Source organism: Ciconia boyciana, chromosome 3 (genome assembly GCF_034638445.1).
Source record: "Ciconia boyciana chromosome 3, ASM3463844v1, whole genome shotgun sequence".
NCBI classification, from domain to species: Eukaryota; Metazoa; Chordata; class Aves; order Ciconiiformes; family Ciconiidae; genus Ciconia; species Ciconia boyciana.
The window spans coordinates 99,017,387-99,045,187 of NC_132936.1; the positions used below are offsets into that span (position 1 = coordinate 99,017,387).

The 27,801-nt window shown below is 48.9% G+C and overlaps 1 protein-coding gene and 1 long non-coding RNA gene across 8 annotated transcripts in view; one reads left to right on the top strand and one right to left on the bottom strand.

Annotated features, from left to right (window-relative positions):
* LOC140649493 (uncharacterized) overlaps window positions 1–24,046 on the bottom strand; it is a 36,570-nt gene extending 12,524 nt beyond the window's left edge. Inside the window, exons 1-6 of one of the 6 annotated variants that reach the window (XR_012041631.1) lie at window positions 23,294–24,046; window positions 20,250–20,356; window positions 17,292–17,318; window positions 15,427–15,501; window positions 13,820–13,944; window positions 692–1,169 (exon numbers count right to left, since the gene is read on the bottom strand). This is a non-coding gene — a long non-coding RNA (uncharacterized lncRNA). Of the gene's footprint in view, window positions 1–691; window positions 1,170–7,261; window positions 7,637–13,051; window positions 13,152–13,819; window positions 13,945–15,426; window positions 15,502–17,291; window positions 17,319–20,249; window positions 20,357–23,293 lie in introns of those variants that run through there. The other 5 variants (XR_012041632.1, XR_012041630.1, XR_012041634.1 and 2 more) reach the window with 5 other exon arrangements.
* SIX2 (SIX homeobox 2) lies at window positions 22,945–27,630 on the top strand. Of its 2 annotated transcripts, none has more exons than XM_072856770.1 (2): window positions 22,945–23,854; window positions 26,428–27,630. In XM_072856770.1, exons 1-2 carry the CDS (start codon window positions 23,295–23,297, stop codon window positions 26,729–26,731), a joined length of 864 nt encoding a protein of 287 aa, XP_072712871.1. In that variant the 5' UTR covers window positions 22,945–23,294; the 3' UTR covers window positions 26,732–27,630. The 2 variants fall into 2 exon arrangements, with proteins under 2 accessions (XP_072712871.1, XP_072712870.1); XM_072856769.1 differs by having other exon boundaries at window positions 23,151–23,719.
* Window positions 27,631–27,801: the final 171 nt, after the last annotated feature.

Here is a 27,801-nt window from a genome sequence, read left to right on the forward strand (position 1 = left end):
GGAAGAGGAAGGTAAGTGAACTGGCTGAAAAATAGTCAGGTTTTGGTCAGATGCCTGCTGGATTTCTTTCAATAGACTCATCAAATTCACAGCTTTTCTACAGAACACTTAGTTTCCATGAGCGACCCTTTTCTGTTGGAAAATTTCCAAAATGTTTGCTCTGACACTGCTTATGCTTATCTTGAAGTAAACTGCAGAATCTGTATTCCACAATGGCTGAGTTAATCCATTCAGAAACACTAATGCCAATAAATATATATCCACTGAACAGCAAAGTTATGATCTGGATTTTGAACTCTCATAATTCAAAGAAAATGTGAAACAGGCTTTTGATTTGATCCACTGTGGCTATAAGAACTGAGTATGAAATACTGCTCCAAGCTCTGCTCCAAACCATTCAAAGTCCAGTGGTTGCTCCTAGGATTTGATTTGAACTCTTACCTACAATTTTGTTGGTAATAACTATGTTCAGTTTTTTTGTGTGTGTGAGGTTGGGTTATATAGCAAATAGGTAATCATGTTCACTATGCAGTACACATCCTGAATCTCAGCTCTGATCTCAGTCCCACTTTCTGAGGATGCTACTAATATTACAATCAGCAGAAAAACAGATTTAACTGTTATTTAAATGATCACTGTTCAATCTGAAAGGAAATGGCTGCAGAAATTTCTATTTTCTGTCGTTGCTTGCCTCAATTCCTTGTGCGCATCCATAGAAAAGCTTCACTGAAACTGAAGGACATCCATATATGATGATAGGTTCATGGCCAAAGTGTCCAGGCGCATATCTAGAGCATTACTGATGAGCATGTAAAATTACAGTGAGGGAAGGAAGAAAGGGAAAAGTGAGAAGAGAGTTGGAGTTCCAGCATGGAAGATCACCTTCTTTCCCCTCCCTCATTGGCACTCTTCAGTATTTCTCCACATGCAACATCAAGTTGAAAAGAAGGAGCAGAAAGAAACATTTCTTTGCCTTGTCTTGCAGTTGCCTGGCTTCCCTAACTCTGTAACATTCTCCACACAAGTATAAGTTTGAACGTTTGTTTTGGGATCCTAATCCTAAGACAAGATCCTAAGGTCCCCAAAGTCTCCAGCCTTCCTTCCTTCCCTTTCTGAACATACACCTTTCCATTTCCCATCAGAGTTCCTGTTGGGCAAATCTGGTCCTGCTGAAGGAAAAAAAAACAAGGTGTAATTTACTTTTCAAGCAAACTATTTTCTGATAAACGTTCTCAACATATTTTTTTACGAAATGGCCAACTTGAATTAGAAACTGACATTTTCTTTGTTTGTCTGGGAGGTGCATCTTAAACACTGGTGTCCTGAAATGAAATGAAATGGGAATTGTTGCATGTTCAGGGATGATATTTGTTCTGGCATTCTCTGTTGTCCACATATTCACATTAGGCTAATTTTTCCTATTTCTGCATTGCCATATACTTGGCAGGTAGAGCAAAATAAACAGTAGCGTAGTTAATCAATCCAATCTTGTTGGAAAGAGACTGAAGGGAGACCTTTGTTGTTGTGGAAACCTAGCAGTGACAGAAACCCTGTGCCTCTCTTTGCCAATAAGAATTGGTTGGAAATTGGGTGAATTGGGAAATAACAGCTATAAGTATGCTTATGAATTACGGGCTTGATCCCACAAAGCATTTTTATTAACATCCAAAATTAAAAAGTGATCGAAGTTCAAGCACAAGCTTAAAATGAAGCATATGATTAAATGCCTGTTCTCCTTGGGAGGCATTAATAGAAGTCTGCTTTTTCACTATTATGCCTGTTACATTGCCAGGGGAGCTTATGCTCAGAACCAAGGGGACAGAGGGCTTTCTGTAAGGCAAGAGGTTTACTTCACCTTTATCTGCAGTAAAGATCATAGAGATGTAAGATGGCTGCCTTCTGCAGATGGAAATAATGGATCTGCTTCTTATCTGCCATTCCAAGTTCATGCAATTGAGGACTATAGATCATTTCCCTTACAGCTTTTTCCTTCCACTCAGTGCTGCCAGAAAAGTGTGATAACTCATTGTAACCTATACTTCAGGCAGCTATCAGATCAACCAAACACTGATTGGGTGATTACAAATACTGGAAAGTAATGTGATGTCTTGCAGAATGTATATCTCTGCGTCTCTTGGAAGTAAATATTTGTGTGAGTAGAAGTGATCTCGGAGCACACCCTGACTGTAACCATGGCTCAGTCTCTCTTTCTCATGATCCCACATCATCTGGGTCCTGTTCAAGCATGTATTGTTACTAATTAGAACAAATATATAATATTAAGGATCCACTCATATTCCACGTCTCTGACAGAAACAGTATCTCTCTTACAAATGTTGCATGCATTTTCCATTTGGACACGGCCAATGGTTTGTCTAGCTATGGTGAGAACACCAAATGCGTGAAGGGCTCATCCATGCTGACCAGCATGACCCTGCTTAGTCCAAAGCCAGGTCCATGGAGCACAGGTAATACAATACCACCTTCACCCTTCCCAAATGCTATGACCAGTGGGAAGCCAATCTGACCACAATGTTAGAAGAGCCACCTCAGAGCTTCCCCGGCCGACCAGGATGCCCACGGTCCCAGGAAGTCACTTTGGCTTGTGAGACTGTGTTCATAGGCTTGGAGGGCACTGCTCCCTCCACCAGCTGTTGCCAGGGGCCGATGACGCTGATTTAGTGACCCTTTGTGTCCTTCTCCTGGCACTGAGAATCTGACACCACCAATATTTTTTAAATGGCACAATACAAGGTATTAAAAGCCAAGGGGAAATTTAGGAGTCTGTGTTGCTGTTTGATAAATAGCTATCTTACTAATATAAGAACTTGTCAGCACACTACAGACTTCATGAGTGTTTGTGTCTCTGTGTATGTGTTGGATTGAAAACACAAACCTTTAGACATGAAGGGTGGGAGGATGCGGGACTATGTATCTGTGACATCTTGGTCAGTCTTGGCAAGAAACCTTTCCCATTTCTGTACTTTAACTGTACTTGAAATCAAGTGAGAGCCTAACTAAAATTAATGGAGAAATAAAATGTTGGGGGAAAGCACGGCAGCATAAAAATAGAAATGCTAGGACTAGAAAATATTAGATCTCCATGAACTCTCTTACAATGCATTTTTTTCAAATTAACATATCAAAATATTGCTCTGGGACTTGCAAAAGTCTTCAGAGTGTAATATATTAAAAAGACTATGATACTGTAATAAAATAATGAGTTTTACTTGAGTTTTACCTCTCTGCGATGCTGGAATCAGTAGCCAATACATAGTCAGCTTTCCCCATACATCTCTTACCCCAACAGTCTCTGAAACAGGAACCTCCTCGCCAATGTTCAGAGGGAGTGACGGTGGGGCAGAGGTCCTAAGTGCTTTGGTACCCGCTGAAATCCCTTTCCACAGCTGTCCCACTTGGTGTGTTCATGCGGTTTAGTGTGGAGTGGGCAGCAGGAGCTCAGAGGGCTTTTTTCCATGAGGTTGTGGGATGTACCATGCTCTGTGACAAATCTGCTTAAAACTTGATTGTGCAATATGGCTCTAGTTGTGTTTTAATTCCACCATGAGTCATGACACTATTTGGGGGGGGGGGGGGGGGGGGGGAGAAAAACAAAAGCTAAGCAGTTTTTAAAAAATAAGGCTTCAAACTCTGCTTTGCACTCATCATAAATATATCATTATGCAATGGAGTCACTATTGGACAAGGTAAATTGGAGTGCCTTAACCATGTTTTTCTATGGCTTAGCTTGTGTCTTTTTTTTTTGCAATGTTTGTTTTGAGGATAATTGCAACCCCTTGACACATTCATACCCTTCAGTTATTAATACATATTCTTAAGCCATAGGAACAGAGTTCAAATCAGAGAGTACTTAGTGAGATTGCCTGTCAGAGAGGATTTTAAGCAAAAAGCTCATAGCAACTTTGTTGCTTCATACAGGTCTATAATCTTTACAGAAATAGATGTTTAATTAATGAAATCTATACAACCCATGGCCAAGTGAGCAATGAACTGTCAGTAAATTATCCCTAGCAGATGGAGGGAAAAAAATCCTGCTGTGTTATTGCAAGGGTGCGTTAAGGACACCAAAGAGAATGTAAGAAGCTAATATTTCCTATCCCAATAGACCTCCTGAGTCCAACTTAACAACTAGGGAAATTCCTCTTTATTGCACTCTTGAGTCACCTGGGGTGCCTGGTGCCATCATGCACTCCTATATACTGTATACCATGGATGGGTGGCGTAGGCACACCACCACCCTTGCTGGGGCTCTGCTGCTCCCCAAATTCCACCACAGGTAGATTTTTTCTCTTCATGACATGCTGAGGACACAGTTGTGAAGAATACAGTAGAAGGCTTGTGCTTCCTGCCTGTAAACTTCAGCTATCTGTTGCAATAAAAACAAGAAATGATCTTATTTTGCTTGATTAAATGAAGATTGACACTAAATCAAATTACTTGCTGACAGCTTGTGATTTCATGTAACTAACCATGGTTTTGAAGCTAACTGCAATGCACCTGTAAATTACTTAGAAACACTTCTGCATTTACATGAAGCAATCTCTGAAAAGCTACAAGCTATTAGCTACATTTATGGTCTTTGATTCCATCGTATGCCCAATTATTTTAATCTTTTAAGTCACTGAGGCATAGGCAAATACTGGAATGGGTTATTTATTTATTTCTTAATTGGGAGAGATTTCAGAGATCATTCAAGGCATTGGTTAAATTTTTTGGAGATGAATCATGTGCAAATACAAAGACAGATGGACAGATAGCTACTCCGTGCCTGGTGCCAGCAAAAGCTCCCTCTCACGTCCCACCCAGCATGTCCCAGACTTAAACCTGAAGGGTGTCTTTACTGGTAAGAAAGGTCTGTGGTGACTTTGGGCCAGACTGCGTGCCTCTGTCAGCCTGGTGGTCTGGGGCATGCCCTTCAGTAGGTGCAGGATCAGTCCCTAGGTCTGCTGCCAACAAATTGGGATGCCGTTTCAGCAGATACCAGATACCTCTTGTCTGAAGATAAAATTCACCTAGAAGACAAGGCTTATTTATCACCAATGCTCTCAAAGTATGGGTGCATGGATCTTTGAGTGAGAAAGACTTGTAACCTAAAAACTGGCTTAAAGCAGCTAGGCAGTTGGAAAGACAGTTTGGAACTAAATATCTGTTATCAATTTTTTATTATTTTAGCCTGGTGAGATGCAAGTTTGTGAAGCTGATGCAAGATAAAAGGGTCCTCCAGTGCTGACTATTTCCAGAACCCCAGCAAAACGAGCTTTGCTACTGTTGTGTTTCTGGACAAGCAGTATTCCTAACATGGTTTGCACTGCAGCCCACAAGCCTTGCTAGCACTTTGAAACATTATTTGCATGAGAAATGCCAGACCTGGCAATGTGGTGATATAATACACTAAAAAAGCAAATTCTGTGCAATGTTCAATAGGAAAGTTTTTTTATTCTATGAAGAATTTTTATTTAATGTATTTTTTCTTAAAAGCATCTTTTCTCTATATCACCGATAATAAATCATTCTTGGCACTCGTTAATGGCTTTGTTATCCATTTCCACCCTCTCTGTTTCTAAATTATGGAAACAAGTTTTGGAGTGCAGTGGGAGGCAGCTGAATGCTCCAGCATTCTGCTGTGAATCCAGAGCATTTTGTTAAACCTCTTGCACAATTTCCAAAAAAGCTAGAAATACTTCATGGCAACGGACTACAAGGGGCTGTCTTTTTCTATAAAATTCTAAACACACACATTTTCTTTCCTGATTTTCTCTGCATGTGTCAAAGCTAGGCAGGAATTCTATAGCATTTAGTACTTGCTGATGTAGAAATGACTGCCAAATGAATGGTTTATACTGGAATATCTCATTATTTATATAAGTATGCTACAGTATGGACATTTAATTTAGTTCTCATTCCAAACCCATGACAAGCCACTTTGACACCTTTAAGAAACGTTTCACATATGGTAAGATGCAGCATTCAAAACTGTAAAAGGGAAAAAAATAGATGACTCAAATTAAAACAGATATTTTTAAACAATCAGAGGAAATACTTCAAGTTTATAATAATACATCTCAGCTATTTACTGTTGAATAACTTTAATGATGAATTGACATTTCTGGAGACCAAGGATGGTACAGTAGTTTTGGGGGCTGGCTCTTTTCACTTTCAAAAGACCTAGGGCAAAATTTTGCATGCATTAATGGAAATGCCTTTTTGGATATGAGGAGTGAAAGATTTCATGGGAGTTTCTGATATGTTGTGGTGCTGCTGCAGATCTGAACATGAGGGAATCCAGGCACCAAGCCCAGGTACAGCCAGGCAGGGATTTGGTACTGCACCTGCACTCCCTATGCCTGTCTCTTACCGTCTCATAGCCTTCCACTTCATGAATAAAATAGTCGTGTTTATCCCCCCACTGCACGTAAAAATACCATTTTAGCTAAAATACATCTCTGCCATAAAACTAAATCAGACTACTTGTGTAATAGAGCTGACTGGAAAGTAGCACCAAAGCTTGATTTACAGTGTAGGCTAGGTGTGGAAGTGTTTGGTTTCAAAGCTGACAATTTATATGGAGCACATTCTCTCTAAAGTGTGAGTTTAAGCCATGAAGTCTGGCTTTGGAACAGCAACTGTCTGGGTACTACCAAGATTTGGGGTGTTCCTACTCAGCACAATGAGTGGCCCATTTGCCAGGGCCCCTGACAGCAAGAAGCACACACTAGTGCTCCAATATACGAATGACCATGAGGGCTAATAAGGCTAAATATAAGGCTAGTAACACTGGGTTTCTGCTGGGTGAATGCCTGCTGGGAACCCTTTCTGTGCCTCCTTGCTTAGCTTCAAGAAACCTAAGGTGTGGGGCTTGAAAGTAAGCATGGCCTCAGCATGCAACTGAAGCACTTAGTGACCTGTTTTGCTCTTTGACCATGACATTGCACCAAAGTAGTAATGTTTTACTACTTAGAGGGCAGCAAGCAGGCAAGCACATGTGGAGAAAGACCTCAGTTACAGCCAGACGGTTCTCCCAAGGCATCCCACCTTGGGGCTTCCTCGAAACATCAGGCAAGTGCCTTTCAGCATTTGCCATTGAGCTGAAAATGCACAGAGGTGCCTGAGTGGTGTAGTTCTTGCCTGGGCCTGCAATGGCCTGCTCTTGCTGTGCAGATGGAAGTGGGCTCCAGGGTACACTGAGTTCTGTACATGTATATAAATACATACATAGAGAGAGTTAGATATCATACAGGTATCAAGTAGAAAGCAGAAGTATTTTCTGTCTAGAAGTGCTTAGTATATAATAAATAAGACAGCAAGAAGTTACCACTAAGACAAAGACTTAAAAGACACAAAACATGAGGTGTTTAGTGTGTATTTTGTTTAATTTTTTATAAAATTAATCTTTGACAAACTCTTTTGAAGAGCAAGGGCTTTTAGCCAACCTGAATAACAACATTATCCAGTGTTACCAAAATAAAGATGAAATACTGTCAGTTGTAACTTCTGAAGCTTTTTCTAATCCATTTTCTTCTTTTTTCTGCTCATCTGGATCTCCCTAACTCACGTGTGCTCACTCTCCAGCCTGATCCTTGCCCCTCCATTACCACCACAAGCTGCTCCCTTGACCCTAAGTGCAAGAATCAAGATTATCTTCCAAGAGTATCTAAGAGGGAGGAGGGGAAAGACAACATCTGGAGAGTTTTCCTAGGGCTTTTTGTGTTTTCCCCTTTAGAATATATTCTGTGTCCTTTAAAGGGGTGGATGCACCCCCTCCCCATCCCAAGCCCTTCCCTTTGGAGAAGCAGCCACCAGCCTGGCCACCTGGGAAGGCTCCTGCAGTGCATCAGGCGACTTTGCAGCTATAAGACCTATTGCAGTACATGGGAGTCTCTCCGTGAAGCCAGTGGGGTTGCATTGCCCAGGCACCACATTTTAAGGTAATCTAGAATCTGTAAGAAAGGGAGCTGTATTTTTTCCAAGGAGGGTCATGTGTATCCCGAGTCAGTTAGTTTGTTATAAGGCTGATATTGTAATGGAGTCCATGAATGTTCGTGCTAAATGGAAAATGAAAGGGGACTACCCCACATTTAATGAAACAAAACACAAGTGAGTCAGTCTTTAAATCTTTCACCAGATAATTTCTCTCTCATAATGTGCTCTTTCTATCCACTAATTTGACAGTGTGTTCTTTTAAATGTAGGTATCTGATCGATGTCCCTGGGTAAGTTCATCTGGCTGACGAAACAAAACAGCAATATCTAACGACAACCTCTGGCACAGGTACAAACACAATCGGTCTCTCCCATTTATCTTGAGATTGCACGCAAAGTACTCTGAAATAAAAACACACTACATCTCTTCTATTTTTTGATGTTGAAAGATTTAAAAAGTGTAATCCACATTAAGCTTCTACATTTCACCAGCCAAGACTGACTGAAAAGTGTGTACTTTTAGACGGTAACTGCACTATTCGTTGTTGCTACTAACTGTGCAACTGCATGGGGTTTGGGTTTTTTTTTTACTCTTCCTTACGGAATTCCTGAAAGTCCTTTGCCAAATCATATGTAATGTTTAATTCATATAACTTTCCTTTTCTCCTGTTTCTTAAGTGAAGCCATTAAGTTAAAACTTGAAATGGAATCTCACACGTCCACCTTGAATGCTGAAGAATAAACCACAAAACAGAGATCTGAGCAAAGCTAAAACTGTGCATTTGAGAAATGTTTGGGTTATTCTTAATGTTTCTAAATCAGACACAGTGTTTCTAGTATTTACAATGGGATCTATGTGCTGTTTTTAGAGAGCACTTCATGGTTAGTGATACATGGTTTAGGTATTTAGTCAATCACAAACAATTATATATTTACATCTTTGAAATTTGTTCCCATGGGTTCCACCAAATGGATAAAACCAGCAGTGATTTCTATGCCTGGAAGAGTCCTACCAGGCAAGGTTTTGAACCGTCTTCTTGCAAAAAGCACCTCCAGAATACAGAACATGTGTCAGTATTTTTACCTGGTTACTCTATTTTCAGCACAAAGACTTCTAGTAGTCACTGAGGCAGGTTGTTCAACCTCTAATCCCTACTATCCAACAAGCCACACGATCTACCTCTAGTCTGTCTGCCATGGTCCCTTTTCCTACTGCCCAGCTAAGAGGAAAAAATTCTGGTGAATTTCTTCTTCTTCATATCCCTTTAGAATCAGTTGAGAGTGGAGGAGAGGTAAATACATCCACACGTTTGTTTTTAGGTTTACATCAGCAGAGGCTCTGATGCTATTAAGGAGGATCTAACGTACACTGAACAGATTTTTTTCTTGCTCTGGTACATCAGAGAGAACAAGATCACAGTCCCGTGTAAATGTGCTCAGGAATGTAGAAACACTGAATTAGACACATGTTCCACTTTCTTCGTGTGCTGAATCACCCTTGTCAGGAGCTTCTTTAGAGACCTAATACAGCAATCTGTCATTCACAGAAAGGAGCACGTGGAGTGTAAAATACCATTACTGGAATTTATCAAGAACAGCTTCCATAGCCTGCTACACTGTAAAAATGTTCACATTTTAGCCTGCCAATGGAGCTTCAGCATCGATACCTTCAACAAATAGGAAGCACATGGCATATTAAGCTTGTTTCCTCTCAAGTCCACAGTTCAGTTTTAGAGGATACATATGAAAAGAAAATCCAGGCATCAACTGCCCAGGTTAAAGAGGCAAGGCCTTTTCTTGTGTGACTGAAGTGGGGAGTCACATAAAGCAAATGGACTTGGCAGCTTTCCCTTGCTCCTTTTTGTTTCTGAGGTTGAACAGCCATCGGAAGATACCCAGAAAGTAATGTGATCCATCAATGACCATCTGTCCATGAAAAATACAGAGTGTTGGAGTGAGGCAAGGAAAGGAGGATTTCATGGGCAAGGTTGTTCAGCCTTTCTCAAATAAGACACCGGTTCAGGTAATCATGTTGGGTATCTGAATTGGAGACGGATAAGGAGAACACCAACAGCCTGCTGAATGGCCACGTTGTTAGACTGAAATTCATCTGCCCTTGAACTCCAGAGTTCAAAAATGGATTTGGTCTCCTACAGCTTTGCTTGTTTTTGACCCTAGTGTCTCAATTCAGACTAATCTATACATCAACATGTCCAAAAGAGTGAATCTTCTTAACATGAAGTTAATACCTAAGTTGGGCCCGTTTCTGCAAGGAACTCAAACACAGGCATGACAGAATGGAGAAAACCGGTTCCCACTGGCTCTCATGGGGTTTGGTGGTGGTTCTCCCATTTGGTGGGGCATATTATTTCTACAGGAGAAAAGGGACTCACGTTTCTGTTGTAGGTTAATATGAATGCTTAGTACTTTGCATTTGGGAAGAGATCGCTCCTTTCCCCTGTATATGCTGCTGTAGATTTTAGCTAATGAGAAACTACTCACTTAACTCCACTAAGCAGACACTAGATTAATGTGATGCATGGCAGTGGGGAGCATTAAGAGAAGTGCAAAAAACCTCCTATATTATATATCCACTTTCGTGAAAATGGATATTGCAACGTGTTTTATTTCCTGCTGATTTTCCTTCTTCTTCACTGGCCACCTTCACTCAACCTGGTTTTACACCAGTTGTGTAAAATCATCTGAGTTGTCAGTGAAGGCATTACAGAAAACCTAATTAGTACTTACTCACCTTTCTACCAATTTTTTCAACAAACCAGGTGGCAATGAAAGAATTTAACTTACACATCAATAAAGAGCATATTCTGTTTGCTGGCTCCAAATGTTCAGTAGCTCCACCATAACAGGATGTGCTTGTCAACTCTACTGTATGCTTCATCATTTGTCAAACAAATAGATCTGATGCAGCAATATTCAGAACTCTTCGTTGCAGCAAAATTCCCGTTGATTTAATGAGAAGATGCAAAGAAGGTTCAGGCCATATTTATAAAAAGATTAAGTCCATATATATGTGTGTGTGTATGTGTGCATGTGTACATATATGTAATATATGTAATATATGTACATGTACAACATGCACAGGCACACAGAGAGAAATCTTTCCCTTTTTTTCCCTGACTGATAAGTTGTTTACTTAAATGGAAGTTTTGTAAGGAATGAAGGCTTGAACTCCTGCAAGTATTTACCCTGGGTTTCAGCTCTGAGTTTTTATGTGATTTTGACCTCCTGTGGCTCTCTGATTTTAAAATAGCCTCTCCTAATTTACTGAGGATATAAGGTGTATCAAGCTGAACAAGACACAAGTCTCCTCAGATACAGATATTTTCTCATTTAAAAAAGAAAACTCCAATCTACATTTGCACTCCTTCACATCTCTGTTATGAATGTGAGTTGTCAATCTAAATGGTCAAATCCAGTACTGCTGGATTTTTAGCATAGCAAATATTGGACAGTTTTACTCAAAAAGTTCCACCCAACATGCAAACTTATTATTTATTATTACTGCTGAATCGCATCAGTTTATTGTAGAGTTTATCATTAAAAGATAGCATTACTCAAGTGCTAACTTCTAATGGGAGTTTGGAGGGCAAGGGTTGGCCCTTGGAATTAAGGTCATGTGGTTCTTTTGGCTTGTTGTACATAAAATAGGAAGGTTCTGCTGATTATTACAGAAATGTATACTCTCCCTTTTGTACACTAATGAAAAGTTTTTAGGAGGAAATATTGAGAGTTCTGTACATAATACAGATTTCATAAAACTATAAATACTTGGCACACTAGTTAGACATATTTAACTTATGTGTGCCTAATCTGTATTTTTACAGGATTTCTCCATCCAAGAGTTCTGCTAGCTATAGATTACTTTCACACAGAAACACACACATCTGGGTGTTAGCATCAGTACAAGATTTGATTGGTTGCATATTTGCCTGTGAATTTTCAGATGCGGGCAAAAAAAAAATCCTATTTCTTGAGGACTATATAAGGAAATAGTTCAAGTCTTGATGTGACATCATATTATTCAGCAGCAGATTATCAGCCTGCATCACCATACAGTACACAGTAACTAGTTGGTTATTTAACATATGGCAGGAAAAGTGCCTGCTTCATCAAACTCTACATATAATGATCATCTAAACATTGCTGCATCTATAATGCCTTGGAAAAGTTCCCTTTATGCTCAAAACAATTGAGCAAGGATCACATTATGGGTCTCCAGAGATCAAATAAGACTTCTTAAAAGAAGAAGAATGATGTACATCTGCTTTAGTGTTGAAGGTTACATAATATCGACCATATCTCAACACCTTTGGTGCCTTGAAAGACTAGCCCAAAGGAAATACACACCAGGAACAAGATCTTGCACTTCTTTGGTGCTTTTAGTGTACTCTAAGAGACATAACCAGAGAGATAAATGTTCATCTTCTTGTCCCCAAGGAATAGAGTCATTTAAAAAGAGTCATAATTAATAATAACTTGATTTGTCTTCCTAAAAAGCCTGCCTGACATTGAAGACAAAAGGTTTTTGCATTGTTCAGGAACAGTTCCTCCTTGTGAAAATATTAGTCCTGTAATACTGCCAAGATCTGTGCCATCCTAGATGGTCTGCCACTCTGTGTGCCTGATGCCTAATTGGAAGATTCCTGAGGGAAGTTCATCAACACCATTGAAAGATTTCAAACTTTTACTTTCATAAGCCTCCTTCTACTTCTTCTTTCATGCCGGATCCTCTTTCCCCCCTACTCTTGCAACTTCTTCAGAACACCAGTCCAGAGCTCACAGACCTGTTAGAATTCTGTCCTTTAACTTCTGTGTGCTTGGGGTATTTCCTCTACTACACAGCTAGGGTAGGGGACTAGCAAAGGTCTTTCCTACTCTCTGGGACACATGCTACAAGGGTAAATAGTTTTCATGATTAATGAGGTAAATACAAAGCATCTTTGACAGGATGGGAACGGGGTCCATAGATGTTCTCAAAATTATGTCAGAGGTGCATCACTCATTCAACATAAAGGCTTCCGTCATGTGAGGTTGAAACACCCAGCCAAATTCCTCACCAATATGAGGCAAACTATGAGCCCTCTAATTACCTGAAAGTAGTCGATGTGCTTTACATTTATATTGCACATTTCTGTCTTGGAGTTGGCCACGGCTTATTGATCCAATAGGAATTTTCTGAACCTTCTTCAACTGGAGGAAAAAACCACAGCTATTGCCTTTGAAAATGAGAGTGTGAAAATAAAAAGAGCTCCTGCCTCATCCTCCCTGTCCTTGGCCCCAGGCCACAGAGGATTTTGAGGTGACCACAGGCACTCTGTTTCTCCTTGAACCCTCCCTAGTTGAAACTCTCCACCATGCCGTAGCCTCCTCATACATTCTGCAGCTGTGGAGAAAAGAGATGTCTTATTGACCAAATACTTCCTCGCCCATCCCTCCAGGAGTTTCTCACCTAGCTGAAGACTTCATCCTATTTAAGACCAAAGGTCACTGCAGTCATCCTGGGCTAGCCTCCAGCAATCCCAGGATCATTTGTGATATCTACAGCCTCCTCTGGGATGTTGCTGGGACCATGTTTGGTTCTTTTGTTTTGTAGTCTTTGTTCATTCTTTTTGTCCTGATCCCTTAAACTATAGGCCCCATCTCTGTTCTCTGTATTCAAATGTCTCAAAGACCAGTTTGGTGGATTAAGAGAACCATCTTCAGGCACGGTCCTCTCCTTGCTGAATTAATGCCGTTCGCTCACCTCTGCCAGCCACAAGTCTGGCATCCATTTTGGCACTGAATACTTTTCTTTCCCTTATGTGCATTAAACATGCTCATTACACTATAGCTTCCACATCATAACTCATGTAACTCACCCAATTATACCTCTTTACTTTCTTCTCTTCTTGGAAGCTGAAGCTCACTTCTTTATGATGACTGTAAGGCCCAGTTCCCAGACTTCTTCAGTGTATGCCAAATGCTGCTGCCAACCTCCTTCCACCTGAAAATAAACATGAACATATCACCCTCACCCACAACTGTATTTGTTTCAGAATGTAGATCAGAAAAAAAGAAAAAAATCCTTTTATTCTGTAAAATTCTTCCTGGGCTTTGTCCAGTCTATCTCATGCTCTATTCCTTTCTCCCACCACCTCTCTTATGTGACTGAAGTGAAGAAGACCTCATAATTAAGGAAATGTTTATCAGGTTATATTACTCTGATAAGGTTATCCTACTGTTTAAGAAAGGGTTTAGATTTAAAGAAATTACAATCTCAGTTTTTTCCTGAAGTAAAATTAAACAAATGTTAATTAAAACAGCTAGACATATATTATAAATACACATAAATATATGCACATATACATGAGTGTGTGTGTATATACACACTCTTTAACGAGTAATTTCCTGATTGTTTTCTGGCTGTAGCAGGTAGCAGATATGCAAAAATCAAGAGCTAGTTACACAAGAATCCCATGCTTTGCAGCTCACTGTCACTCAGTAGAATCTTCAGCCCTATGTCTAGTATCTGGGCTTCCTCTGCAACTGATGGGGAGAATGAAACAACTAAAAATTATTTAAGCACTGATTAATTTCTGTTAGAAGAAGGAAGAAGTAGTGAGTCTCAAGAAGGTGGGAAGTTAAGTCCCATCTTGCAAAGAGGTTTGAACTATGTCCCTATTGCTAAGTAAAGCAGGGCTGAGAACCCTTCTCTGGGCCTGAGGCTAAGTGGCATTTGTCACTAGGTCTTTGGGTCCCAAGTGGTGCCTCTGTGGTTCAAAAAAATAATTATTTCCTGTGGGTTTTTAGTTCTGAGTATCAGAGATAATATAAGGGATGCACTGTAAATTGTTCAAGTGATATTTTCATAGCATGAAGCAGAGTGAGGGTGTGGGCTGAGGGCATGGAAGGGTACCTGGGACTGCAAAAACTTCTGGGATAGTGTTGGAGGACTGGAATAGTGCAGGATGGAGGGAGCCAAAGTAGGTGCCATCTAGTGCAGACTGTGCCTTGGGAGTGATCCCTGGTGTGCGTGGCACCCCCGAGCCCTGTCTTAGAGAGATCAGAGCCAAAGCTGTGCTGGGAGCATGCTAGCAGCCAAACAGGGTGCTTGATCTCATGCCCCCTCCTTGCACTACGCAGCAGCAGTGTTTGCTGCCACTAGCATCCACTTCCAGTGGAGAGGATATGCCCTTACGCACCTTACCTTGCACACATGACTGGGCTGTTGGAGGAAACAGGATGTGGGTATGGTACCCCAACAACAGATTGTTTCTTAACCAGTAAGGTATAGAGCCTTAGTCTTGCCTGCTGAAGTAGCTTAACTGACTGAAACCAATTCAGTGTTCACCAGACTGGCCTTTTCTGCGTCTTGAATAAACAACAAAGTCAATCTTAGTCTAGTCATAAAGTTCTTGTTTCTAAGGAAGATAAAATTGATGACAAAAATTAAAAAAAAAAAAAAAGACGGAATGAAATGGGATACCAGGTCTGTTTAAATTACGTGTTTCTTTTTCTGGGAAGTAAAAGGTCCATGTTGTATTTGAGCTGATCCAAGAACCTATGAAATAAAGGGGAGAAGACATCAAAGGACAGAGACAGAATTAACCCAGGAAAAAGGAGGTTGAAACAATCCACAGGGGAAAATACAGAGCATCGTCACAAGTTCAGAAGTAGCAAATTTGCCACTGGAAAGTCGATCAGCGTTAAACTGATGTTAAAGTATCTAAACTATCTAGCTTTCCACAAAGCTTTTCTTGTAGTTTTCAGCTGTATGCAAAGCTCCTGAGAGAACTGCAAGACATGGCAAACAAACTAAATTGCACTTCCTACTTTCTGCAAATAAGGCAATGTACTTATTTATTACAAAAATTACTGGGAGTGAGAGCAAACTGAATGTATTCTGAAATGTTATGAAGTTTCCCTTACAAATAATAATTATTTTTGTCTTAATTGATACAGTCTTGTTTGGTTTTATTTATTCCCAGCAGCAAATTATAGAAATTATTTAAAAGGAAAAAAATCCCAAACCTAAACAGATTCCAGTTAAGTCAGTTAGTGTTGTTTGACACCAATATCTCTGTGTGTATTATTTGCTAGCACTGCATTACATTTCAGCTTGCCTCAGTCCTGCAGAATTTAAGCAATGGATGTGTTTATGGGCACACTACGCTCCATGGAAGAACTTACGCAAGCTCTTTCTATACTGAAGGAAAAAAAAAGAAAACCAAAACCAAAAACTTTCCTACATATCTGTAATTAGTGCTTGCTCCCTGATTCTTGACAAGGATACCTGTGTCTGGGGCCCACCGTATAATGGGAGCTTTGGTTGTTTTAGGGACTGCGCTTCCTTCTCTTGCCACGGGATGGATACAGAAGAGGGTGGGACCCCCCAAAACCCTCTTGTACCATGACGCACCAGGACGGGGGCATCAGCTCTGCTCACTTGCAGGTAGGGCAGGATAGGAGCTTGCTGTTATTAAGAAGACGAAGGATTTATTGTCATGGCGACGACCTACGTGAGCCACCTTTGAGAGTCCCGGGGGTGGGGCGGGGGGGAAGACTTTTTATCAAGCTGAACCTATCGGGAAGACTGAAGGACGTTGAGGACGAAGCCTTGTTTTCTCTCCGCAGCGATCGGAGCTGAGTATTAGAGCCCTCTAGTGAGATTTCGCGGAGTGGATCTCCCCCTCCGGCCCCGTGGGGCCGGCCTCAGCCCAGCCCGCGGCCGGGGGAGCCGAAATTCCCGCTGGCGCTGCAGGAGGCGGCCGGAGGTTTGCCCCACACACACACCCCTTTAGGCATCCCACGCGGGAGCGTGGGGTCCCAGCGCGGCGGGGCGCGCAGCGCTCACCTGCGCCAGCGGCACCGGCGCGGCCGCCGAAATGCCGGCGGTGTCCCCGCCCCGAGACACCCCGGGCCGCTGCGCCAAGGGTGCCTGTGCGCGGCCCCCACCCCCGAGGCGGGGATCGCCTGCCCACGGAGCGGCAAGAGCACGGCCGAGACCCCGAAGCTGTCAGCTGGCTGGGGAGGGGGGGCAGGAGGGGAGGGGGGGCAGCCTGTTCCTAAAAATACTCCCCGGTCAAATCCCCGTGAGGCAGGGATGGAGATGGTAACAAAAATGCCTTGAACCGGTAGGAACAGTGAACAATCTTCGTGCTTTCCTCATCATCTTGGAATAATCAGCGGCATTAACTGAGGTCGAGGAAACAGGCTCTTGGGTTAGTTGTGGGAGGCTGTGAGAATAGGGGGCAGCCATTAAAAGAAACCTGATCGCTATTCATCAACTCGGAAGAGGGGAAAGGAGGAGGGGGGGAAAAAAAGACCTTCGTGGCTCAAGCTCATACCAACCTGGTCTATCGCTGATCAAGAAGATCCCTGGAAACAAGAAGTTTACAAATATTGTCAAATTGATGCTTGTAGAGTGATTTAAGTTGTCAATCCTGCAGAAGCCCACCAGAAGTTTAGATTCAATGCCCTGCATTTCTGGCTAGTTATTGCCAATCCCCTAAGGCAGAAAGCTCGCTCTCTCCTTATTTTAACCATATGTGCCTTTTGTTGTTGTTGTTGTCTTGTCTGTAAGCTGTACGCTGTCTGCTGGGAGAGTCCCCTTGTGCCGCGGAGCATCTGAGGCGGTCCCCGCAGCCGGGAGCGGCGCGGGCCTGGGTGGGCACCGGCCCGGGCCCCCCTCGCCCCCCGGGCCGCCCCCCAGCCGGCTGTCCCCTCCGCGGGTTCTGAGCCTGGCTGTGGGCCGTGGAGGGGGACACCCCCCAAATACATCTCGATGCTGGGGGTAGGGGCCGGGAGGGTGCTGGTGGCAGAAGTGAGGGAAAACTCTGAACCCCGCGCCCGAGATTGAAAAGGGATAGTATAAAGGTAATCAGGACCGGCCGCATTAGCCGGCTGGGGGCCTATCGGGTTTCGCGGGGAGCGCGGGAGGGTACAGCGCCGTGAGCCGGGACACGGTGCCGCCCCCGGAGTCCCATTTCACCGGGGGCGGCCGGGAGGGGGGGGCGGAAGGTTCACCGAGGCCAGCTCAGACAGGCACGTCGCATCAGGCCCCAATCTCCTCATTAAGACACCTCTTTCGAAAACGTTGTTCCAGCATCTCCGGTCCAGCCGGCCGGGAAACGGCTCCGGGCTGTAGGGGACGGGCGGAGCTGCGGGCGCGGGCAGCGGGGCCGCTCCGTGGGGCAGAGGCTCGGCTCCCGCCGGCGCCCCGGCCCGGCCCCCCCGGCCCGCAGCACCCCGCTCCCCCGCCCCGCAGCCCAACAACGTTTTCTTTCAAGCGGAGTTTGTTAGCATAATCGAGTTACCCGCTACATATCTGAAATCCTTGGCCGGTCCCCTTGAGGAAGAGCGCATTGCGCGCAGCAAAAGCTTTGAATTATTCCTTTCGCCCCAAATCACGGAACAACAAGCTATTGTTGTTTGCCTTAATTTAGTTACGCGCAGCGATCCTCCCTCGTGTTTTCTTTTTCAGTCGGGGCAGGATCTTAGTGCCATCTGTGGTGGGATAGAGCCGGGTTTTAAACAAAACGCGAAAATAAATATAAGCGTCCATAAATAACGGGAGGGAGGGAACAACCCGCGGCTCCGAGTTGCAAACTGCCTCCGCGAAGCCCGGGCGAGCTTTGGCCGCCTGCAGGGGCCGGGTCCTGCCAGGGAGAAGCGTGGCTGCCCGGGGCGCCCCGGGAAACCCGCTGAGGCTGAGCCCCCCCGGGTTCGGGGGTGGGAGGCAGGTAGGTCCGGGATCCTGGCAAAGGCCGCTATCATTCATTAAAAAAAGCTAGCAGGAGTAGCAGGTTAATTGCGGCAGGCTTTCGCCCACCTCAAAGCCCGCTGGTTTTAAGGAAAAAGCATACTGCCCTCCCGCCAAAAGGAAAGAAAATCAAGTTTTAAAAGAAATAAAGAAACGAAAACTTGGAGCTGTTTGTCATTTTCTTGCTCTCCCTACAGTCCTTGCTACGGTAGCGGGCATCTGCGGGGAAGACGTGTTTCTTCCTGGCGTGTGAAGATTTGCGGGGGTTATCATTCGCTCCCTACTGCTGCCGATAAAAGCGGCCCTGGGAGAGCCTCCGTCTCCCTGCCCTTCCCACGCGGGGACCCGAGGCCGCCTGGCAGGAGCGCGCGTGTCCTCAGCCTTGTGCGAGTGGGCGAAGGGAGGTGGGCAGCCATCCCCCTGCCTCCCGCCTCTCCGGCGGAGGGTTTGTCCCGAGCCCAGCGAGCCGCATTTGCGCCTCCGTAAAACGGATGAGGGGGTCCGCAGAGGCGGCGGTCCCAGGGGCGTGCGGCAAGATGCAGGGCAGGAGGCTGGGTGAATGGGCTCCTGTCTTGAATGGGAACGGTGCGGGCCTGCAGCCTCCCACGCAGGCTGCTGCCTGCAAGGAGACAGCCGAGGCACAGCCGAGAGGGAGATCTGCAGATAACTGCAGCGCTCTCTTGGCACTCGCTTGTGGACACGAATCAGTTACGTGCAATGAAAGGCTCCTAGGAAGCGACACGACCGTCCCCCCGCTCCTTCCCTCAGACAGTCTGCGCCCCGGTTAATAAAAGGAGCGTTACGATAAAAACGACTTCTTTATTTCACTCATATTTCACACTGATGGTGTTGACACTGACGGTCTCGCACGCTGCTTCGTGCGCGGCAGTGACTGCGCGGAGGGGTGAGGCGCTTCCCGAGTGGGCCCTCGGCAAAGTCACCCCCGGGGCCGGGGCCGGGGCCGGGGCCGGGGCCGGGGTGAAACCCCGGGCTTCTCCGCCGAGCGGCAGCGGGGCCGGGCACAAGTTTCGGACAGCTCAGATAAAGCCTTTCACCGCGGCTGAGCGGAGGGACCCGGCAGCGGCCAGGCAAAAAGTTCCCGTCGGACCGGGGGCAAACGCTAGCAGGCGATTCGCGCCTCCTGCTCTGAAATATAATTGCAGTGACCGAGCTCTTTCACGAATGCCGGGGAAAAAAAAAAAAAAGCTCCTCGCCCGATCGGCTGATTCCCTCGCAAGTCGCTGCAACTTGACTCGCCCCGTGCGGTGGCTTTGCAGCCAGTATCTGCTCTCTCTTCTAGCATGTATAGGAAGATTTTTTTCTTTCCCGAAAGTTAAAAGCAGTGATGCGGAATTTGGATCCAGATATCACTAATTTGCAATTGCTCTGGGACGCAAGCTGCTATAGGGTGCTCGGGAGGGGGCCAGCCCTGCCTCTGCCCAGCGCTCTGGGAAGTGAACTAGCGTTACATGCAAGCTGCAGCCTGGCTAAGGCAGCCTAAAGCGAAAGCGCCTACGGAGGGGCTGGCGTGTAGATTCTGTACTCACATTTTAGGGCGCTAAGAAGAGACTTTCTCAGATCTAAGTCCATGCAACAGGTTTTGACATCTCCTTTCCGGCTAGGGCGAACAGCAGCTCCCGTTCAGATTCAACCGCTGTGGTTATGAGATGGAAGGAGAGAAAGCGGAGTCAGGTATATCCCTAATAAACGTGGGGCGACCGAGCGCGGTAGCGGGGAGGCGGGGGGGGCAGCTCAGACCTCGCTACCGCTTGTCTCTATTGCCACGGTCCCCATCGTGGGAGGGAGCGGAACGGGGCTGTATTCCCCTTCGCGAAAGGCACACGGTGTGTGCGCAGAGCTCGGGGGTGGGAGAGGGGATTTGTGCTTCCTTCGCCGTTTCTGCTCAGAGTAACGTTTGCAGTGGGTCGGTTCCCCCGTCCCGTGAGCGTCCGCTCCAGCTGCAGCTGCGAACTGTCTGTCCTGCCGCTTAGGTTGGCTAGGAAGCGCTGCGATCGGGATGCTTTCGTTTACAAACAAGCACAGTTTGAAGCCTGCAGAAGTCGGCCGGCATCATGGCACTAAGGGGCCGAGGGCTCATTTTGTAAAGGGAGGGAGGGAGAATCATGCAAGGGGGCTTTACGGACCCGTCACCAACATCCCCGAATTTGTTTTAAACGAATTTCAGCTGTCTCTCTCTTGCCCTGCAAAGGAAGCCTCTGTTTTGCCTCCCCGGGGGATCCAGGGCAGGACCCGCCCGCTTGCCACCGCTTCTTTATGGCAGCCCTCGGGAAAAGCCCGGACAGGTAGGAGGACGCGCAGCTTCCAAAGCGGAGTGCACTCGAGAAAACACAGATATACGGCGGATACGCACCGGCGTCCGGACATGCTGGGAGCTGGACGCGGGCTGATCCGCTGCCCCCACCCTCCTCCTCCTCCTCCTCCTGCCTCCCTCCCCCGACGCATTTCGCCTGGCCGCAGCCCTGGCGCGGCTCCTCGCCGGGAGCCGCCGCCGCCGGGAGCCGCCGCCGCCGGGAGCCGCCGGGCTGCGCGCCGCCGCCCCGGCCTCGCCTTCCCCTGGGGACGGCCGGTACGCCCGCCCGGGCCGGCACGGAGGCTCCGTCCCTCGGCCGCGGAGGGTCAGGCTGCGGGGCGGGGAGCCGCAGCCCGGTCTGCTGCGGCTTCGCTAAATCCCCGACGCGCCGGGGCGGCTGGAAAGGTACTGCGGCAGGAACCCACAATTGCAGAGAGCTCTCCTGTCAGGGCTGCAAATGGCGTAGAAAGAGCTTGTGGGATGAATTACTATTTCTCCCCAAAAGGGGAACATTAAAGGCCATGGAAACTGCCCTGAGTTTGGGGCCGGGAGGCTCCTCCCGAGTGCCTTCACCTGGGCCAGCCCCGGCGCCCGCCGCCGCTCCGGCCGTGCCGTCCGCCCGCGCAGCCTGCGCGCCGCTCCCGCGGAGGCACCGCACCGCCCTCCACTCCCTCATCTTCCCCCGACCTTCCGGCTTGCACAGTCTCTCTCCCTCGCCTTTCACTTTGTGTAGACCGAAAGGGACGGGAAAGGATACGGGTCCCTGCCCCGCACAGTCAGTGAACTAAAAACGCGGTGTGTAAGGGGCACGCGTGGGTGACAAGGGTCCGCTTAATCACGCGTAGTGTCTCTGACTTTTACATGTGTCCCTCTCCTGGATGAAACACCTCGACACGCTCCTGGAATTGAAGTAGAAATAAATGCCTGGCGTCCAGCGATCAAAACCGCCAGCGCCCGGCGCACCGGAGCGCGGTGGGGCACGGCCGGCGGTTAACGGAGAGGCAATCCTTCCTCCGTCCTGCATCATCATCAGGCCTCCTCCTAGCTCCCGGGCAGGTACGACCAGCGTGTAATGGGATCCCGGGTCACGAACAGGGTCTCTATTGTACACGAGAGGCCCCTTCCCTATAAAGCTCTCCGGCAGTTGTTACTGGGCGCTGGGGAGGGGGGGTTAAGCTAACGCATGGAGAAAGAAACTTTCTGCAAGGGCCGGAGACGGGTTTTTCTCCCCCCCGCAGCCGCGGGTGCCGGGGACGGCAGCGCTCCGGAGCGGCGGGGCCGGGCTGGGGCTGCCGGGCCCGGGCTGGGCGGCGGGGCCCGGCTGGGGCTGCGGGGCCCGGGCTGGGCGGCGGGGCCCGGCTGGGGCAGCGGGATCCAGACGGGGCGGCGGGGCCCGGACGGGGCGGCGGCTCCGTCCCGCCGCGCCGCAGCGCCCTGCGGCCAGAGGCAGAGGCAGAGGCAGGGGCCCGGGCTCCGCGCTCCCCCTCTCCCCCGATGGGCGCCTGCAGCGTCAATCACGGCGGAAATTTCTCTCTCCCTCGCTAGCTAATATCTCAGCGCGCAGGGCCGCCTCTGAGTGGATCTGAGCAATCTGTCAACCCAGCCGGGGAGCCACCTCAAAACAGATCGGGTTACCCCTGATTGACAGCGTCACCATGGCAAATAATTTGACTAAAACTATTGTCTTCTCCTGGCAGTCCCCGGGTCAGATAACCGGACCAATCACAGCGCGGATAATCACTTTTCATGCCAGCTTAGAATAATATTATTAAAAAAAAAAGGGGGAGAGAGAGAGAAAGAAAGGGGGGAAAAACTCCGAGAGGGAGAGGAGCGAGGGAGCAGGGCTTTACCACTATATTATGTGGGATCTCGCGGCGGCGGGGGGTGGGGGGGAAGCAGGGAGATCCCAAACCGGCGGCCGAGGGGGGTGGGGGTGGGAGAGCCGCGGCCGCTGCGAGCGCTGCAGATAGGAGACAAAAGAGGCACAAAGTTACTCTCGCAACTTGGACTTACAAAAAGGAGGCGGCCGGGGGGGAGGCCGCCCGCGCTCGGGCTCCCGAGACTTTTTTCTTCGCTCCTCGCCAGTTCTCCCCGGCCGCCGCGGCCGCTCCGGGGCCGGCGCCGCCGATGGCCGCGGCCCCCCGCGCCCGGCCGTGACGCCCGACCGGGCCCCGCCGGGCGCCGCCGCCCCGGGGCCGGCCCCGCATGCCGGGCGCTGCCCGCCGGCCCGCGCCGCTCCCCTCTATGCGGCCGTAGGCTGCGCGGCGGGGCAGGGCTCACCATGTCGATGCTCCCGACTTTTGGCTTCACCCAAGAGCAAGTGGCCTGCGTCTGCGAGGTGCTCCAGCAAGGCGGCAACATCGAGCGGCTGGGGCGGTTCCTCTGGTCCCTCCCTGCCTGCGAGCACCTCCACAAGAACGAGAGCGTCCTGAAGGCCAAGGCGGTGGTGGCCTTCCACCGGGGCAACTTCCGCGAGCTCTACAAGATCCTGGAGAGCCACCAGTTCTCGGCGCACAACCACCCCAAGCTGCAGCAGCTCTGGCTGAAGGCGCACTACATCGAGGCGGAGAAGCTGCGGGGGCGACCCCTAGGGGCGGTGGGCAAGTACCGGGTGCGCCGCAAGTTCCCGCTGCCCCGCTCCATCTGGGACGGCGAGGAGACCAGCTACTGCTTCAAGGAGAAGAGCCGCAGCGTCCTCCGCGAGTGGTACGCCCACAACCCCTACCCGTCCCCCCGCGAGAAGCGGGAGCTGGCCGAGGCCACCGGCCTCACCACCACCCAGGTCAGCAACTGGTTCAAGAACCGCCGGCAGCGGGACCGCGCGGCCGAGGCCAAGGAAAGGTACGGCTCCCCCGGCGCCCGCGGCTCCCCGGCCCCGACGCTCGCTCCGCGCCTCTCCCTCTGCCCCGGACCCGGCCGCGGGGAGGCCCGCGGGACGGCGCGCCCGGGAGGGGCCGGGCTCTCCGGGGCGGGGGCGCCCAGGGAAGCGGAGGCGAGCGAGGTGGGCGCTCGGCGGGGGCGTCTCTCCGCCGAAAGCAGCCCCGGGAGAGGCGGCCGGGACGCCTTCCCCGCCGAGGCCCCGCTCCCCGCACAGCCGGCGCGGCGGCCGCGGGGCAGCCCCTTCTGCCGGGGGCGCTTCCCACCGCCGGCGGCGACTCCCGGTTCGGCAGCGCGGCCGCCGCCTCCCCGCCGCAACCCGGCGCGGAGCCCAGCCCGCCGGCGGGGCCGGTGCGAGGCCACGGCCCGGCGGGAGAGGCCGGCGGCGGCGGGGCTGAGGGCGAGGGCGAGGGCGAGGGCGAGGGCTCCGCGCCCCGCAGCGCTCGGAGCGTGTCCTTGAGGGTTACCCCGGTGCAGAGAGGGAAAGCCGGCGGGGCAGCCGGGAACGCGTGGGGCTGAACGCCGGTAGCAAATATTGCCTCTAACGTGGGCTCCTGGCGTGAGGCGGGAGACCTGGGCAGGGACCCACCGGGGCAACCTCTTCCCGCGCTCATTAAATCGCAGTTCGTATTCACTACCCAGCAAGGTGCTCGTGAAGGCATGTTAACAGATGTATATTCTTATACCGAGCGTGATTCCGAAACTGTGTTTTCCTCGTGAAATGGAGCGAAGGGACCGTTAATTGCCGGGCAGAGGTTAATGCCTACATCCTTGGCTATTCGGGATGACTTTCCCGTCAGCAGTCCCTGTGCCTTGGGAAGACGGTTTGAAGAAGCAAAAAGCGTCCTCTAACTGCCCGGTGGCTCCTCACTAGCTCGCTGAATTGCCCGGCCCGTACGGGTCGGATCGTAGGGCCTGCGCGGTTAACTACTGGATTAGAAATCTCCCGTAGATCCGTCCCTCCGCGGAGACTCCTTTTTTTCGTTTCTGCCTAACGCGTTTTGGAAAAGGCCAGCGCCGCGGCCGCGCAGCTGTGCCGCCCGGCAGGTTCGGGCTCCGCACAGATTTGCTCCATACATTTCCCGAAACGGTGCTAGGGCTTTAATTTTCCTTCAAATCCCCGCAAGTGTTGGTTTTACGAGATGTTAGAGATCCTTTTTATTGCTGATAGCGGGGACTCACCTTCAAATATCCAAAGGAAATGAAGGTTACACTTATTCCATTCTTTTTTTCTTTTTTCCTGAGGAATCAAATTTTAAAGGTCTCTGGAGACAAATAAGATTTTTGACATTGAAAAATACACTCAAACTAATATTACACTCCAGGCGTTGGAAAACAGACCGTTCATGGGATTGCCATTCACTCAAGCAAACTTGTTCAAACAGAGCTTTCTTGTCTATTTTTATTTTTTTGGCACAAAGTGTCTCCCGCCACATCCTGCAGCCCTTATTGAGGAAAAACCGTCAGCGCCATGGCTTCACTGCTCTCGACCAAACCCTGCAGGATAGGGCCCCTCTGCCAGATAGTGTGTTTCAAAGCTTCCGCAGAAGCTTTTAGACTTGCAATGCCTTCAGTATTTCAGGCAGGGCTGTGTCTACGGTATTTCTACGAGGGCTATGTGTCTAAAAGCTGCCTCAGCCTTGACCGGATGGCCTCCCCCACCTCATCTTGCCCCTCTCATTTCGGAAAAAAAAAGAAAAAAAAAAAAAATATATATGTATATCTCTGCAAGGGCTTGGCCAGCCTCCAGCGATTTCTCGGTATTTACCCGGTGATTAATTTTGAAATTATGCCCTGCCTTTCCGAGCCGGCTGCCTCTGTCGGTAGGCGCATCGGCGGTGCCGGCTCCCGCCGCCGCGGAGCCGGGCGAGGGGCCACCCGGGAGGGACGGAGGGATAGCGGCGGGCGTGCGGAGCATTTCCCGAGAGGGCCGGGGAAATAAGCGAGTTAACTCTGTTTGCTTGCCTTATCTTCCATATTGGGCTATGTTTTGAGCCTTAAGCTCTGGGCGAGGGGAAAAAAAACGTCCGGTTACTTAAGCAAAAGCCTTTCCCGCCTGATGCGAGCCAACGGGGCTGCGCTGCCGCGCTGAGCCATCCTGCCTGCAGCTCGCCGTGCTTTGGCCTTCCCGGGAGAAATCGCGGCCGAACTTCTCTTCAGCTGCGGGAGCAGTTTTAAAGTTAAAAAGTCCTTTTTTTTTTTTTTAATGTCTTCCTTCCCCCTCTTCCCTTCCTCCCCCCTCCCTCCCCACACTGTGCAAACGCTTCGGACGCAGAAAATGACGTTTTGGCAAAGTGACACTTGCTGCTGGGCTGGTGGGAGACTCTGTTTACAAGCTCAGCGGACCTTAGACCTTTGTGCCAGATGAGGAGGCCTTGGAGGTTTGCAGAGTTTGTAAACCTACTGTTTCTGCATTCCCCCCCGCTCGCCGCCCCCGGGAGCCAGCTCCCCGCCGCCCGCCGCCCCCGCTCCCGCGGTGCGCGCCCCGGAGCGGCGGCCACACGGTGATTTCCCTCCCTCTTTTGTGTTTCCTATAGGGAAAACAACGAGAATTCCAACTCCAACAGCCACAACCCGCTCTCGGCATCAATGAACGGGAATAAGACAGTTTTGGGGAGCTCAGAGGACGAGAAGACGCCGTCAGGGACCCCGGATCACACCTCCTCCAGCCCCGCGCTGCTGCTCAGCTCCAACCCCGGGCTGCAGCCCCTGCACGGCCTGGGCCACCCCCAGGGCCCCAGCGCCATCCCCGTGCCCAGCGCCGACCCCATGCACCACCACAGCTTGCAGGACTCCATCCTCAACCCCATGTCATCTAACCTGGTCGATCTTGGCTCTTAAAACGGTGTACACGCCCCCTCCTTCGCACCAGCCCTCCTTTACTCTATTTTTTTCCCTTTTTTTTTTCTCCCCCCCTTAATCTTACCAGAGACTTTGAAAGTGATGACAAACTCCTTAGTGGGTGTGTTGTGCCCTTTGGCAGCAGGCTGGCTGCAGGTTTGGAAGGTATTGGACTCGGCTGTGGGCAGTGATGTTGTGAAAAGCCTTAAGGATTGCTTAAAGGTGGTCTCAGGCGTGTAAGGACTGTTGGACAGGAGCTGTGATTTTCACGGCAGTCTGTAAGGCAGGTCAGTGTAGCAGCTCTTTCAGCCTTAACTTCACGAATCTCTCGGTGGTGTCACTCGATCGGGCTGGTCTGTGTGGGAAGAGGCACATTGTAATCTTTTCTTTTTCGGGGGGTGGGGAGGCAAGGGGAGCACGAGGCCGCTGTTTCCATGCCTGTTTGGAAGCTACACATCGCTCCCGTTATTCTATTGTAGTTATGTATCCGTGGCAGGTGTACGATGTACAATTTCAACTAAGAATACAAAAGTTGTAGTCAAGTTATAGCAGCAACACGCGCTCTAGGCAGATTCTGTAACCTTCTTCTAGCTGATGCTATGCAGAGAGGGCCTCTTTGGCCTTGTCCATGCGCTGCTTTCGCCATTTGCTGGGTGGGAAAGGAAGTGAAGGCCCGGCTCCGGCCCCGGAGGAAGGCAGGGGCAGATTCTCCCCTTGGTGTGCAACGAGGGCAGGAGCAGGCTTTAAAAAACAAGAGGCATTGCTGCTCAAGTTTAGACCTAAACGACAGTATCAACGGCAAGTCACTCACCTTAGTTTTGTTTATTGTTTATATTATGTGAATACATTCTTTGGAAAATATTTCTGCTTTTATTTTATAATAAAATTTAGAAATCTAACTCAGCGTGCGGCTGCCTCACTCGCCCGCGGGGTGCTTTCGGGCTCAGCCCTGAGCGAAGCAGAGCGGGCAGCCCAGTAGCCCGGGCGGGCGGCGCTCGGCCGGGGGAGGCGGCGGACGCCCGGGCGGTGCCGGGGCTCCCGGGGGTCCCCCTCCGGGGCTCCCCCCTGCC